General features: G+C 46.9%; 1 protein-coding gene across 1 annotated transcript; it reads left to right on the top strand.

Annotated features, from left to right (window-relative positions):
• Positions 1–2810: 2810 nt before the first annotated feature.
• LOC131920144 (neuropeptide Y receptor type 4) lies at positions 2811–4241 on the top strand. The gene has a single exon (XM_059274548.1). The coding sequence runs from the start codon at positions 2826–2828 to the stop codon at positions 3951–3953; it is 1128 nt and encodes a 375-aa protein (XP_059130531.1). The 5' UTR covers positions 2811–2825; the 3' UTR covers positions 3954–4241.
• The last annotated feature ends 9371 nt before the right edge of the window (positions 4242–13612 follow it).

Raw genomic sequence — 13612 nt, 5'->3', positions numbered from 1 at the left:
GCTCTGTAGACGAGGCTGGCCTCGAACTCACAGAGATCCACTTGGCTCTGCCTCACTTTGCTCACTTCTTACACACAAGTGATGGTTCCATTTGTGTGTCAGGGAATCCTGTCACTGACCTCAGAAGCTCTCAGATGACCTGGGGACTAGACATAGGCTCCTGAAGGAAAAGTCCTCGCCACCCCCTGTTGCCTGGTGACCTGAGCCGTTCAACCTTATGGTCTCACTCTGGCCATTCTTAATCTTGGTCTCTTTAGTCCTAACTGGTGACACATGGGCTGAGTCATGATAGCTTTTCCTCAGGCTCCGGTGGCACCTGGTCTTTCTTCCTCTCCAGACTCTACTCAGACATTCCCCTCAGGGACAGTCCACCTTTGGCATGCTCTGTGAAAGGAATTAGCTTTCCTGATGACCTGGGGCTCAGGGTTTGAGGGACTGGTTAGCAGCATTGGATGGTGGTGTCCTGGCCATAAACAACTATCCTCTGAGTTAGACACCAATGGTTTCTCTGAGGGAAAGGACAGGAGCTGGGCAAAACTCTGAATGCTACCTTTAAATATCTTCTGTCTTGACTTTCTCCGAGCCTCCACCTACCCTCTACATCTAAGAGGCCTCCCTGGAACGCACATGGCTCGCCGGCAGCCTTTCTATGGCTCACCTGTCATTCCTGGTCTGGCTTATCTCTCCAGCCTCATCACTTTTCCTTCCTTCTTCCTCCTGGGATCCAGCTGTTCTGAGCTACTTGCTTGTCTCAGGAGGCTGCTGTCCTTCCGCCTCTGCACCTCTGTGGTATGTGCGATTTCCCCTGCCTCGAATCTCTCTTCCCCTTTGTCCAGTTGATCCGTTTCAGCCTGTGGGATCTAGGCTCTACACCGTCTCTTCTCTCTCCCTGCCCTTAGCTCCATCTCTGATCTCCCAGGTCCCAGGTACACACAGTACTGACTGTGGCGACAGCACTGTGGCCTTGAGGTCCACCTGCAGTCCCAGTGGTCAGTTTCTCTGGTCTGGGGGTTCATGGCTGTATAAGCCATTTTGTGACCCTTGTCTTTCTCCCGGGGCTTGGCCCATGTTGGTCAAGCAGATGGTCAAACCATTGGTCACCGTCTGGAGTTGTCCCTGTCTGCTAACTCCCCTGTGGTCGTGCTGATGCTGCCCTTCACTGATGTCCTCACCTGGCTGATGGTCAGACAGAGTCCGGCTTCTGTTCCTTTTGCTGTCTCACAGACGGGGCATGTACCACAGACTTACGCAGCTCTGGCTTCCTTTTCCTCTCAGACCCTAGTGCTTGTGTTTGGCCTGGTCTATTTCATCTTGCTATATTTGGCCAAACGCTTTTTGTCCAGAAGACTGTGTTACTGGCCAACCCCCGTTTCCCTGGAGAGCTGGCAGCCCAGATAATCAGAGTGTAAACTGTCAGTCAGATTCATTGATTTTGTAAATGGCCAGGTGAGACTCACTTCTACAGGTCAGGTCAAGTAAACAGTGAGTGACGTTTGTGACAGCCGGAAATCCTGCTTTTTGTCAAAACTGCATTTGATCATGAAGGTAAGTGTGTATGAGAATGGAATGTATATTTAAAAACAAGCATAGCTAACATATGACACCAAAAAATATATCAAACAGACTATTCTGCTATGAATAGCATTTCTCAAAGGGTCCCCAAACGACATGCAGCAAAGTCTTACAGGTTACTTGCTAAATACAGATTTCTTGGCTCCATCCCATACTCACTTAACTGGTTCTTCTGGGGAGGGCCTTGGAATCTTCACTTTGAACATATCCCTGTGATGACCCTGACGTTTAGTGAAGGTTGAGAATGGCAAACTTGTAGGATTAATGATTGCTGGAAAATCTAAGTGATGATTTCCAGGGGATAGTCAACAGTAGGGCGGGTGATCCTCCATATCAGGCTGCCCATCACTGACATTACTCTTTGAAGGATTTGGAGCCCAGGGTCTGAAGAGTCAGTGTCGTTAGAGGATCCACTTGTTCAGGAAGCCCATGTGGAAGGGTAGCTAGTGCCAGCGGGTGGAGGCATGTCAGGTGACTTGAGCATAGGTATGCTGTAGGGAGGGTGATGAGCATCGTGTATTGGTGGCCAGGAGTGCGCATGAGTAGTGTGGGCAGCACTGAGAAGGCAGTGTACCGATGAACCAATCTGTATCCCTGGAAGTCTTCTCCTTCACCGTGTGCCGCCTCGGAATCAAGGATGACAGTGTGTTAGGGTCTGAAACCAGGAGGGTGCACTGTGTGCCAAGCCCCCGAGTTCAGGTTCCACGAGCGTCATGAAAGACTGCCAGGGTCACTATATGCAGTAGGATCTATCGCTGTCTTTGTTGGGATAACGCTACAAAAAAGTTTTCTGTGCTTCAAGTTCCTTCTCATCAGAACAGCCTCAAATCCTGAGGTCAGAGGGAGCTTGTCAGGCAAGTTATGGCATTAGATAGTCAGATACCTTATTAGCTGTGAGAGTGTGGGCAAATGGCTTCCTGTGTGGCTTTTAGGTTTTTCATCAATGAACTGGGTTGATAATACTTGTCAGAATCAAGTAGCTAATATGCAAAGCACTGAGTACAGTCTCTGGCACACAGCAAATGCTGCCTACAAGGTAGTGATTATTGGATACCAGTTTATTACCTTAACTCTTATATGATAGCTCTTAATGCCATGGATAGAAGGAGCCAAGAACCTTCTCCCTCACCCTTGTTCTTACCTGGGTTCCATCCTAGAGACATGATCTCGGAATCCTATTTGTTTGCTTTGCAGGCTGCACCTCTGCACTGGGCCCTTCAGTCCTGGAGTTCCTGGATCTTCTCACACCCACCATGAATACCTCCCAATTCCTGACCTCCCTCTTCCCAGGATTCCTGCAGGGTAAGAATGGGACCCATCCACTGGATTTCCTCTACAACTTCTCTGTTGGCTGCCAGGATTCAGTGGACCTGTTAGCCTTCATCATCACCACCTACAGCATCGAGACCATCTTGGGGGTTCTGGGAAACCTCTGCTTGATATATGTGACCACCAGGCAAAAGGAGAAGTCCAACGTGACCAACCTACTCATTGCCAACCTGGCCTTCTCTGACTTCCTCATGTGCCTCATATGCCAGCCGCTCACAGCCACCTACACCATCATGGACTACTGGATCTTTGGTGAAGTCCTCTGCAAGATGTTAACTTTCATCCAGTGCATGTCAGTGACAGTCTCCATCCTCTCATTGGTCCTCGTGGCCTTGGAAAGGCACCAGCTCATCATCCATCCAACAGGCTGGAAGCCCAGCATTTTCCATGCCTACTTGGGGATTGTGATCATCTGGTTCATTTCTTTCTTCCTCTCTTTGCCCTTTCTGGCTAACAGCATCCTGAGTGACCTCTTCCACCACAACCACTCTAAGGCTGTAGCGTTTCTGGAGGACAAGGTGGTCTGCATTGTATTCTGGTCCTCAGACCACCACCGTCTCATCTACACCAGCTTCCTGCTGCTCTTCCAGTACTCCATCCCTCTGGTTTTCATCCTGGTCTGCTATGTACGCATCTACCAGCGCCTGCGGAGGCAGAGGCGTGCTTTCCACAAGGACACTTGCAGTTCACGAGTGGGGCAGATGAATCGGATCAATGGCATGCTCATGGCAATGGTGGCTGCCTTTGCCGTGCTCTGGCTGCCCCTTCATGTGTTCAACACTCTGGAGGACTGGTACCAGGAGGCCATACCTGCTTGCCATGGCAACCTCATCTTCTTGCTATGCCACATGCTTGCCATGGCTTCCACCTGTGTCAACCCTTTCATCTATGGCTTTCTCAACACCAACTTCAAGAAGGATATGAAGGCCCTGGTGCTGACCTGCCATTGCAGGTCACCCCGGAGGGAGTCGGACCATCTGCCCCTGTCCACTGTGCACACGGACCTCTCCAAAGGATCTCTGAGGCTGGGTAGCAAGTCTAACTTCATGTAGTCCTGTCCAGGCTTTTCCTTACCATTTTCTTTTGACAGACCCTTTCACTTAGCTTAAGTAGACCCATTGCAGACCGGGTTAGCATCCTGTTATTTTTGGCTTTGGGAAAACTAAGATAGGCTGGCAAGAGACTTGAAGCTTGGCAGTCAGATGGTTTAGACATTTGCTTGTGGGAGAATTTTGAATCCAGATTCTGCAGATTACACAGTGAACTTGGCGCTTGAGCTTCAGGGTGTTACAGCCAGAGACGGTGGGCGCTAACAGCCACTCAGCACAGATGCCCGGCCTAAGAACCTTCATCCACGTCCTGGGCATTCAGCTAACTTATGCTCTTTCAAGGGATGCTGGGTGTCCCAGTAGCCTTCGACAGAAGCATGTTCAGGGAGTCGGAAGTCTGTTTAATAAAGGAACAGGGACAGTAGGAATGGGCTACAATGAATGTGACTATCTCATCTATGGAGGTCAAAGTTCAGTGCCCCTCCTGGCTGCTGAACTGGGTTCGAGGCATCCTCAGTGTACCCACGAGACAGCTTGTCCTTAGAAAGAAGGGAATGCCGACATTGCTCTTGGCCCACATACGATGGGATATTGCAGCCCAGTTCTGTCTGTGTAGAGCCACCTTCCAGTACAGTGAATACACCAGTCCCATGGAAGGCCTGCCCCCACTCTGAGCAGTGTCTGATGGGCTTCCCGGCCCTGGTCCCTTACCAAGCACATGTGTAACTGATGTCCAGGACAGGTGCTTCCGGCCACCACTTCCTTCCAGCTCGTGTCAGCGTTGTCACATTTCCAGTCTAACTCCTTTGTTCCTGGATTTTGAGATTTCTTTTCTTTTCTTTTTTGAAATGGGGTCTTACTGTGTAGCCCAGGCTGGCCTAGAGCTCCTGCCAAGCCTCATTTCTCAGCACTGGTTGAAGCATAAGTCATCACACACATCATGAGAGATGAGTGTTTGAGGCACTCTTGTTCTCTGCTAGAGGCTAGTGCTGACTATTTCAAGTGACCAACTTTGAGCAAAGGCTAGACTTTCAGGACCACCCTGGCAAGATGTCATTATCCAAACCACACACACACACACACACACACACACACACACACACACACACACCACACACACACACACACACACACACACATACACCACACACACACACACACACACACACACATACACCACACACACACACACACACACACACACACACACACACACAAACAACCAGGACCTCAGCCTTCTCCAGATACGGTTCTGGTTCCTAGAATTTATGCTTTTCATTAATTAGGCTCAATGGGGCCAAGATGCCAATGGTTCAGGTTAGATATTTGGTGAAGGTGTTAGGAATTGAGATGCTATATAGAAGCTGACCTGAGTGTCTATTCTGTCCCCGTCCCCCAACCCTGGTTAGGATGACATTAGCCTACCCGGATGGCCGTTTCCTGATCCTAGTGTCCTGGCGTCTAATGGCTCAGGATTTGATGGTTACCAGCTTCCTTGATGTTTGCCAACCTGAGCATGTTCTGCAGACCAGTCGCCCTTGCACCTGGAGGCTGTTAGATGTGCAGTCTTTGCTGCAGATGTGCTGAAGATGAACCTGCTTTTGGCCAGAAGATGTAGGTTAATTGTAGGCACACTGAAGACAGGAAGCTCTGCTTAGGAAGTAGGTCATCCCGGGGCTTGGGTGAAAACCTGTAAATGTACACTCTGGGGGCTGAAGTGGATCTATGTTCTGAACAGCGCTTTAAACGTTGAGTTGCTAAAAAAGAGATATTCTGTTTTGGCTGTTGTTTCTCTGGCCACATGTGGACATATTTTTTGTGCAGCTTTTCCATTATTACAATAAATACTTGCCAAATACATAGGGTGCAAACCTCCATTCACAGGGAGCCTGCCCTTTGTATTCTGCTCTACGTCACATAAAACTCTACTGCTAACATTTTCCCATTGGTTTTGTTAGCTGCTTACCAGTTCAGAAACTGCTGGCACCCCTCAGCATTCCTATGTAACTCCTCGCAGCGGGTGGTTGTGGGGAAGGCTCCTATGGCCAAGTTAGTAGCCCTTCCGCGTGGAGGAGGGCTGGGGTTAGCTCTGGAGACCTTCCCACAAAGCAAGCCTGGGAGGGAGTTCTGAGACTATGTGAAGCCTTATCAAATCCTGGCAGTAAGAGCTCAATCTTGTTTGACTCTAGCCTTTTCCTCTTCAATAAACAACCTTGACTTGCCTTTTAAAAGTAATCCCGTTCAAAAGTAAACATGTTCCAAAATAAAGTTAAAGAAAGAAATTGTCCACAGTTCCATTGTTCAAAGATAATCACTGCTTATATTTTTGGGGCTCATTTTTAGTTAGTACATGCATGTGTCCGTTTAAAAAATATTACTGAGATTAAATTGTGTATGTATTGATATTTACATTATATAGTATTTAAGGATCATGTACATAATATTTAAGGATTATTTCACCTGAGACAGGCTACTGCTATGTGACTTAGGCTACTGTGGAACTAACCGTACAGTCCAAATTGGCCTCCAACTTGTGATTCTCCTGCCTCTGTCTCTTGAGTGCTGGGATTATAGGCCGGCACCACCACACGTGGCTTAGCTTGATTTTTTCTTTTTTTTTCAAGACAGGGTTTCTCTGTGTAGCCCTTCCTTGGCTGTCCTGGAACTTGCTCTGTAGACCAGGTTGCCTTTGAACTCAGAGATCTGCCTGCCTCTGCCTCCTGAGTGCTGGGATTAAAGGTGTACACCACCACTGACTGGCTCTTCTTTCTCTTTCTTTCTTTCTTTTTTTTTTTTTAATTTTTAAAAATTTTTTATTTTTTATTTTTGGTTTTTCGAGACAGGGTTTCTCTGTGTAGTTTTGGGCCTTTCCTGGAACTCGCTTTGTAAACCAGGCTGGCCTCGAACTCACAGAGAGAGATTCACCTGCCTCTGCCTCCAGAGTGCTGGGATTAAAGGTGTGCGCCACCACTGCCCAGCTCGCTCCTTCTTTCTTTCTTTCTTTCTTTCTTTCTTTCTTTCTTTCTTTCTTTCTTTCTTTCTTTCTTTCTTTCCTTCTTTCCTTCTTTCTTTTCTTTTCTTTTCTTTCTTCTTCCTTCCCCCTCCCTCTCTTCCTTCCTCCTTCTCTCTCTTTCCCTTTCTCTCTCTCTTTCTGTCCATATTTCTTTCACTAACTTGTTCACCAAATTTGCTAGATGCTGTACTAGCTCTGAGGGGTACAGTGGTGAGTACAGTAATTATTCCAAAGCTGTTCTCTGCTCTTTCTCCTTTCTGTTAGGGTGCAGCCATAAAACACATACAAGATGGAGGTGGGAAAGAGAGATTTATTTATTAAAAAAGATTTATTTTATCTTGAATTATGTGTAAGCATGTGTATCTATGTGTTGGTTTGTGAACATGAGTGCAGGTGCCCCTGGAGGCCAGAGGTGTTGGGAACTCTGGGGCTGGGATTATAGACAACCAGTTATGCAGCACCTGATGATGGAGGTCCTGGGAACCGAACTTGGGTCCTCTGTAAGAGCAGTACCTGCTCTTAAGCCCAGCCATTTCTCCAGCTCTGGGCTGCTGTTGAAGATTTACCATTTACCATTACCAAAGTCTTTGTCCAGAATTACCTGGTCTAGAGTATATCTGCTTTCTTTTTTCTGTGATCCACCCAGCCTGTGAACACTGACCTTTCTAGGTTCAGCTGCTATCTCTGTGAGGCTGCAGGGGCTCCACATGGTTATGCAAGACTGTGGTTGTGGTGTGAATGAGAAATGCCCGATGTAGGCTCATGTATTTGAATACTCAGTCCCCAGTTAGTGGAACTGTTTGGGGAGATGGAACCTCGCTGGAGGAAGTGTATCACTGGGGGTGGGCCTTGGAGGGTTTATAGCCTTGTCACATTTCCTGTGCTCTCTCTCTTTTGACTTCCAGTGTGTGAAGGAAATGTGATCTCTCAGCTTCCTGTTCTTGCTTCCACCTCTCCCCTATATTATGGACTCTCTCCGTCTGGAACCATGAGTCAACATAAACCCCTTTCTTTCCTGTCTAGCTTCTTGCCAGGGTATTCTATCACAGCAACAGAAAAGTAGTAATGCAACTGAGTACTTACTTCATCATCTAAACTGGGGTACTTGAACCCTGATAATGATCAATCTGGGACAGCAGGAGAAAATACCCCGGGACACAGGAGTGTGAGGGGGTCCCCACTGGAGATAAGCCCAACCCTTGAACACAGCTTGACCCCAGCAATCTCTCTCTCCATCTCAGCTTCCCTGTCCTTTGCTTTATATTGTATCATATAGTCTCATTGCAAAGGACACACAATTCCCCAGCAGGCCTGGGTTTCCCACTCTGTACATTTACTCCTGATGTTTTCCCTCCTGCCTCCCCAAAAGCCTCTGCCCCATCAATGGCCAATGTTTTACTCACCGTTCAAATAAGTCTAAATCTTCATTTTCCTTCAAAACACAAGTCCACTGTCACTATTGATTATTACACCCATCCATCAAATACTGATGGCTCATTACATGGCAGGAACATGGTGAACAAGACTGAAAAAAAAGAAATCTAAACTAAGATTCTTCATGCTGCCTGTACTGGCTGGTTTTGTGTGTCAACTTGACACAAGTTAGAGTCATCAGAGGAAGGAGCCTCAGCTGAGGAAATGCCTCCATGAGATCCAGCGTAAGGCATTTTCTCATTTAGTGATCAATGGGGGAGGGCCCAACCCATGGAGGGTGGTGCCATCCCTGGGCTGGTGGTCCTAGGTTCTGTAAGATGGTGAGCTGAGCAAATCATGGGAAGCAAACCTGTAATCAGCTCCCCTCCATGGCCTCTACAATAGCTGCTGCCTCCAGGATCCTGCCCTGTTTGAGTTCCTGTCCTGACTTTCTTCAGTGATGAACAGCAATGCTGAAGTGTAAGCCAAATAAACCCTTTCCTCCCCAACTTGCTTTTTGATAATGGTGTTTTATCACAGCAATAGAAATACTAACTCAGAGACTGCCTTTTATGGATCTTTTAACTTACCTGTGCAGTTGTAACAGCTGGTCCTAGGGGTAGCCACTCTGATGTGCTGCACAGTCTCCTGTGCTATGGATGTTGGGTTTCAATAGACACACCAATTATACCACAAGACTATGAGCTCTTGGAGAGCAAAGCCCAAGAAGCCCATTCTACATCCCCGTGACTCTCACATGCCCTTGGATAGAGTATGAACTCAACAAATGTTTGCTGTTGTGGGTTATTTGTACACTATGTGAAGATGTATTGCTGTGATTGGTGTAGTATAGAGCTGAATGGCCAATAGCTAGGCAGCAAGGATAAGTGGGACTTCCAGGGAGAGAGAGAGAGAGGAAGAGGAGGAGGAATCTAGGCATGTGGAAGATGCCAGCAAGACACCAATGAGACACAGAGGGAGACGGACATATAGAATGAAAGAAAGGTAAAAAGCCACATGATAAAACGTAGATTAATAGAAGCAGGTTGATTTAAGTTATAAGAGCTAGTGGGACAAGCCTAAGCTAAGGCCGAGCTTTCATAATTAATAACAAGTCTCCATAACATTATTTGTGAGCTGGTGACCCAAAGAAAAATCTGACTATAATTGGCCAAGGGCAGAACTAAAGAAGGTTGTTTACTTAGTTTAAAGAGGACTTTCCTTTTTAACAACTAGTTCAAGGTTTCCTTGAATCTGTGCAGGATTAATCAAAGGAGCAGGATTATTCAAAGGAGCAGGATTAATCAAAGGAGAACCTGAATCTCCATTGACCCTAAAGGACCCCCTCCCCATTCTTCAAGTTTTGTGACCTCAAGGAGGGTGTGTGGCTGGGTAATCATGGCTTGTTTTCTCCTAGTCTAAATATCACCACTTACTTGGAATTTGTTCCCTTTGACTCTGAAAAGAGTTTATCAAAGTAGTCAATTGGAGGCCAGCCCAAAGCTCTCTTAAATGCATGTCCCTTCATTCGTAAATATGTAAATAGGGCATGACTTTCAAAGAAATGAGACTGGAAATAGGCCACACATTCAGAGTAAAGAATATTAGCCTGCTGGTGAAAACTTTGAGATAGCTCTTGTGAGGTAGTGTGCTTTGTGAAGCCGGCAGCCTGTTCCACTTTGTAAATGTCATTTGTAGCCCTTTGTGGGTGGTAGATGGATGCCAAGTTTCCCTAGAGGGAAGGCCTCTTTTAAGAACCTTCTTTCTAGCCGGGCGGTGGTGGCGCACGCCTTTAATCCCAGCACTCGGGAGGCAGAGCCAGGCGGATCTCTGTGAGTTCGAGGCCAGCCTGGTCTCCAAAGAAAGTTCCAGGAAAGGCGCAAAGCTACACAGAGAAACCCTGTCTCAAAAAAACCAAAAAAAAAAAAAAAAAAAAGAACCTTCTTTCTGAGGCTGGGGAAATTCTTCGGTTAGTAAAATGCTTGTCATGCAGCCCTGAGAACCTGGGTTTGAACCCCAGAATCCATGTAAAAAGCCAGGTATGCTTCTGTGTACTCATAATCCAACCACTGGGTAGACCCTTGGTGTTGCTGGCCAGACAGTCCAACCCAATAAATGAACTCTAGGTCCTAATGAGAGACCTTGTCTCAAAAAACTAGGAGAATGACTCTTGAGGAACCATACCCAAGGTTGACATTTGTCCTCCATGTACATTCGAGGACAAGCTGTGCACCCCCCTACACCCTTTTGCTTTATTCACACACACACACACACACACACACACACACACACACACACACACACACACCTCTTCATCCCGAGTGCGTACAGCAGGAGGGAGGCTTGTGTCATTGGCTGTGAGCTTTGGTATGGTTCTCAGGTTTCTAGGCTTTGTCAGAGTAGGTTGGCACCGGAGCTTCATCTCCATGGAGGAAAAACTGAGGTATCTCATTTTTATCCTTAATTATTCTGAAGCTATGGTCTGTTCTCTCTTCTTACTCTTCAGGGTGTGGCCTTAAAACACACAAAAGATGGAGGTGGGTATAGACAGTTAAACACACAAAAGATGGAGGTGGGTATAGACGGTTAAACACACAAAAGATGGAGGTGAGTATAGACGGTTAAACACACAAAAGATGGAGGTGGGTATAGACGGTTAAACACACAAAAGATGGAGGTGGGTATAGACGGTTATCACACAAAAGATGGAGGTGGGTATAGACGGTGATGTAGCACCTGATGATGTGGGTGCTGGGAACCAAATGCAGGTCCTCTGCAAGAACAGCACCTGCTCTTGACTCCAGCTGTCTCTCCAGCCCTGGAAAGAGAGATGTATAAATCAGGACGGGAATAACTTGGATGAGGAGGTAGACTCAAATTCTTCTTACTTTGTTTCACACATTCAGCTCCTGAGACAGACTGTCACCTGATGTTTGACTCTCCAGAAACTGAACCCATGGCCTGTCTCCCAGAGAAGCACACATCAAATCATGTTATCTCATAATTAAACAGATGTCTGAGGCAGCTCTGTGGACTTCCCACTAAACTCAGGGGTAATGAACTGAGGTTCCGTCTCTTCTCCCTGTAGGTTTTCTGGATAAGTTTGGGTATGGCCTCTATTCAACTCTTCCTAACTCTGGGAGCTAGGGGAAAGATCATGGGCTTCGCGGAGCCCAATAGACCTGAAGTCTGAGATCCATCTCATGAACCTTCTCCCAGCTCCCTATTTGAGAAATGAAGACAATGAAGCAGTATTGGCTGACATGGAAGACCCTCTTAGATTGGCTCATTTAGGTTTGCCTGCTTTGAGAAAGGGTTGACAGTGAAATTGTGGGAGGGGTGGGGAGAAACTAGGGACTCCTAAGTCACATGGGGCTTCTGTGTGGGTGAGACACAACCCTTCAAAGTCTGTCTGAGTTTTCCAGGAGGCTAACCCTGATTGGATGTTTTAGGATTTTTGCTACTGATGAGGAGTTGATTTTTTCCTTCCTCAATTCCAAGTTGAGATGTTCTAGGAAGGATTCTGATTGGCCAGGTTTGTTTAAAATGTTTGGTTAGCCAATGGGGTAAAAGAGCAGTGGGGTCCTGTAAGAATATGGATGGGAGAGATTTTTCAGGGAGGGAAGTTGAGAACTGGGTGGAAATGCAGGTTGAGAGGACTGAAGGATACATCGTCTGTATAGTGTCTGACAGTTTGCCCATGTGTGGAGCCACTTGCCCATAATAATGATGGTAATGTCAGTGTGTAAGCACTGTAAGACTCAGAAACCAAAATATACCAGCTGCTTCACCAGAAAGACTTTATTGTAAATACTCACAAGCTTAAATTAAATTATTAATTTATTATAAATTATTGTATTAATTTGTTGACTGAGTGCACAAAACCAAGAGGAAATTCTAGATGTATGGGGAGAAGCTGTATCAGGAAGCTCCCATCCTAGGGCTGCAGAATAAAGGGACCAGTTGGATGAATTAAAATTGGGAATCTGGGGACTGAGGAGAGAGCTGAATGGGTAAGCACACTTGGATCTGAGTTCAAATATCCACCACTCCATAAAAGATGGGCATGGCCATTTGTGCCTATAAGACAGGAAGATTCTGGGAACACAGTGATCAGCTAGCCTAGCCAAAATGGTTACTTCAGATTCAGTGAGAGACCTGCCTCAAAAGATAAGGAGATTGATAAGATGATATCTGTTGTTCTATGCAGGCCTCTGCAGGTGAATGCACAGGTAGGTATGTATTATACACGCACGCACTCACGCACGCACACACGCACAAATAAAATAAAACTGAGAAGCTGCAGCGGGGACCTGACCATGCTGCTGTCCCATAGGGACACACCCTGAGACTGGCTTGAAAGGTGTTACTATGCAAACTGAACTCCTTTACATCTTTGGGAAGAGAAGCCATTGATGGGTGAAGGAGCAACAGGAAGTACTCCCGGAGGGGCAGCAGTTCCAGAGCAATCGACCCAGCCAGTGGATTTCCACTAGTGCACTGGATTGGTAGACTCTATAGGGAAGGACTGGCCACACAGAAAGGGGGTTGCAGAGCCCCAGCCATTGATCAGGAAGTGTTCGGAGCTTGAGGGGAGGCACTAACTAGCTGGCAGTGTGCCATTCAGAGAGGGCCTTGCTGAGCACTTTGTTCAAGGCTGGGGAGCTGGTTTGCCGTGTAGTCTACCGCAAGACCATCTGTAGCTGATGCTCTGCAGGACCTCATTCAGGATTGCTGAAGTTCTGAAGCCCAAGTAGAAGCTGAGCTACCGGAGTTAGCGCTCACTGGAAGTTGGGAAGTGTTTCATTCAGGTAAGTCTATTTCACACCTGGGACGCTTGCCCAGGTGTGAGCCTACTGTGTTTCCCTGGGCTGTGAGAGTTCCCTGGAGACATCTGGTGCCTGTGGGTAAGGAGCTACTTTTCTTACTGTGAGTTCTGTCCTCTCAGACTCTCAACTTAACCCCGAACATGCCAGTGTGGCATCTTAATGGTCCAGAGGCCTCTGGCTTATTCCATCCCTCACTGCATGTCTGGAGTTTGCCATGAAAACTCTCCATTGGCACGGGAAGGTGCTGGCCTTCAAGCTTCCTTCTGAGTATGTCTTTCAAGTAACAGGCTTCCAGGATATCTGTTATGGTAGCTACTGGCCACTTGTGAAATGTAACTTGCCCAAATTGAGATGTGCAAAAGTGTAAATTACACATAAATTTTCAAAACTTGCTTCCCATCTGTGGT

The sequence above is a fragment of the Peromyscus eremicus genome, chromosome 9, assembly GCF_949786415.1.
Source record: "Peromyscus eremicus chromosome 9, PerEre_H2_v1, whole genome shotgun sequence".
NCBI classification, from domain to species: domain Eukaryota; kingdom Metazoa; phylum Chordata; class Mammalia; order Rodentia; family Cricetidae; genus Peromyscus; species Peromyscus eremicus.
The sequence above is the reverse complement of the archived record's forward strand: the minus strand, read 5'-3'. Positions and strand labels throughout refer to the sequence as shown.

Coding starts and splice junctions, on each gene's coding strand:
- LOC131920144 (XM_059274548.1), top strand. CDS start 2,826: ATGAATACCTCCCAATTCCTGACCTCCCTCTTCCCAGGATTCCTGCAG.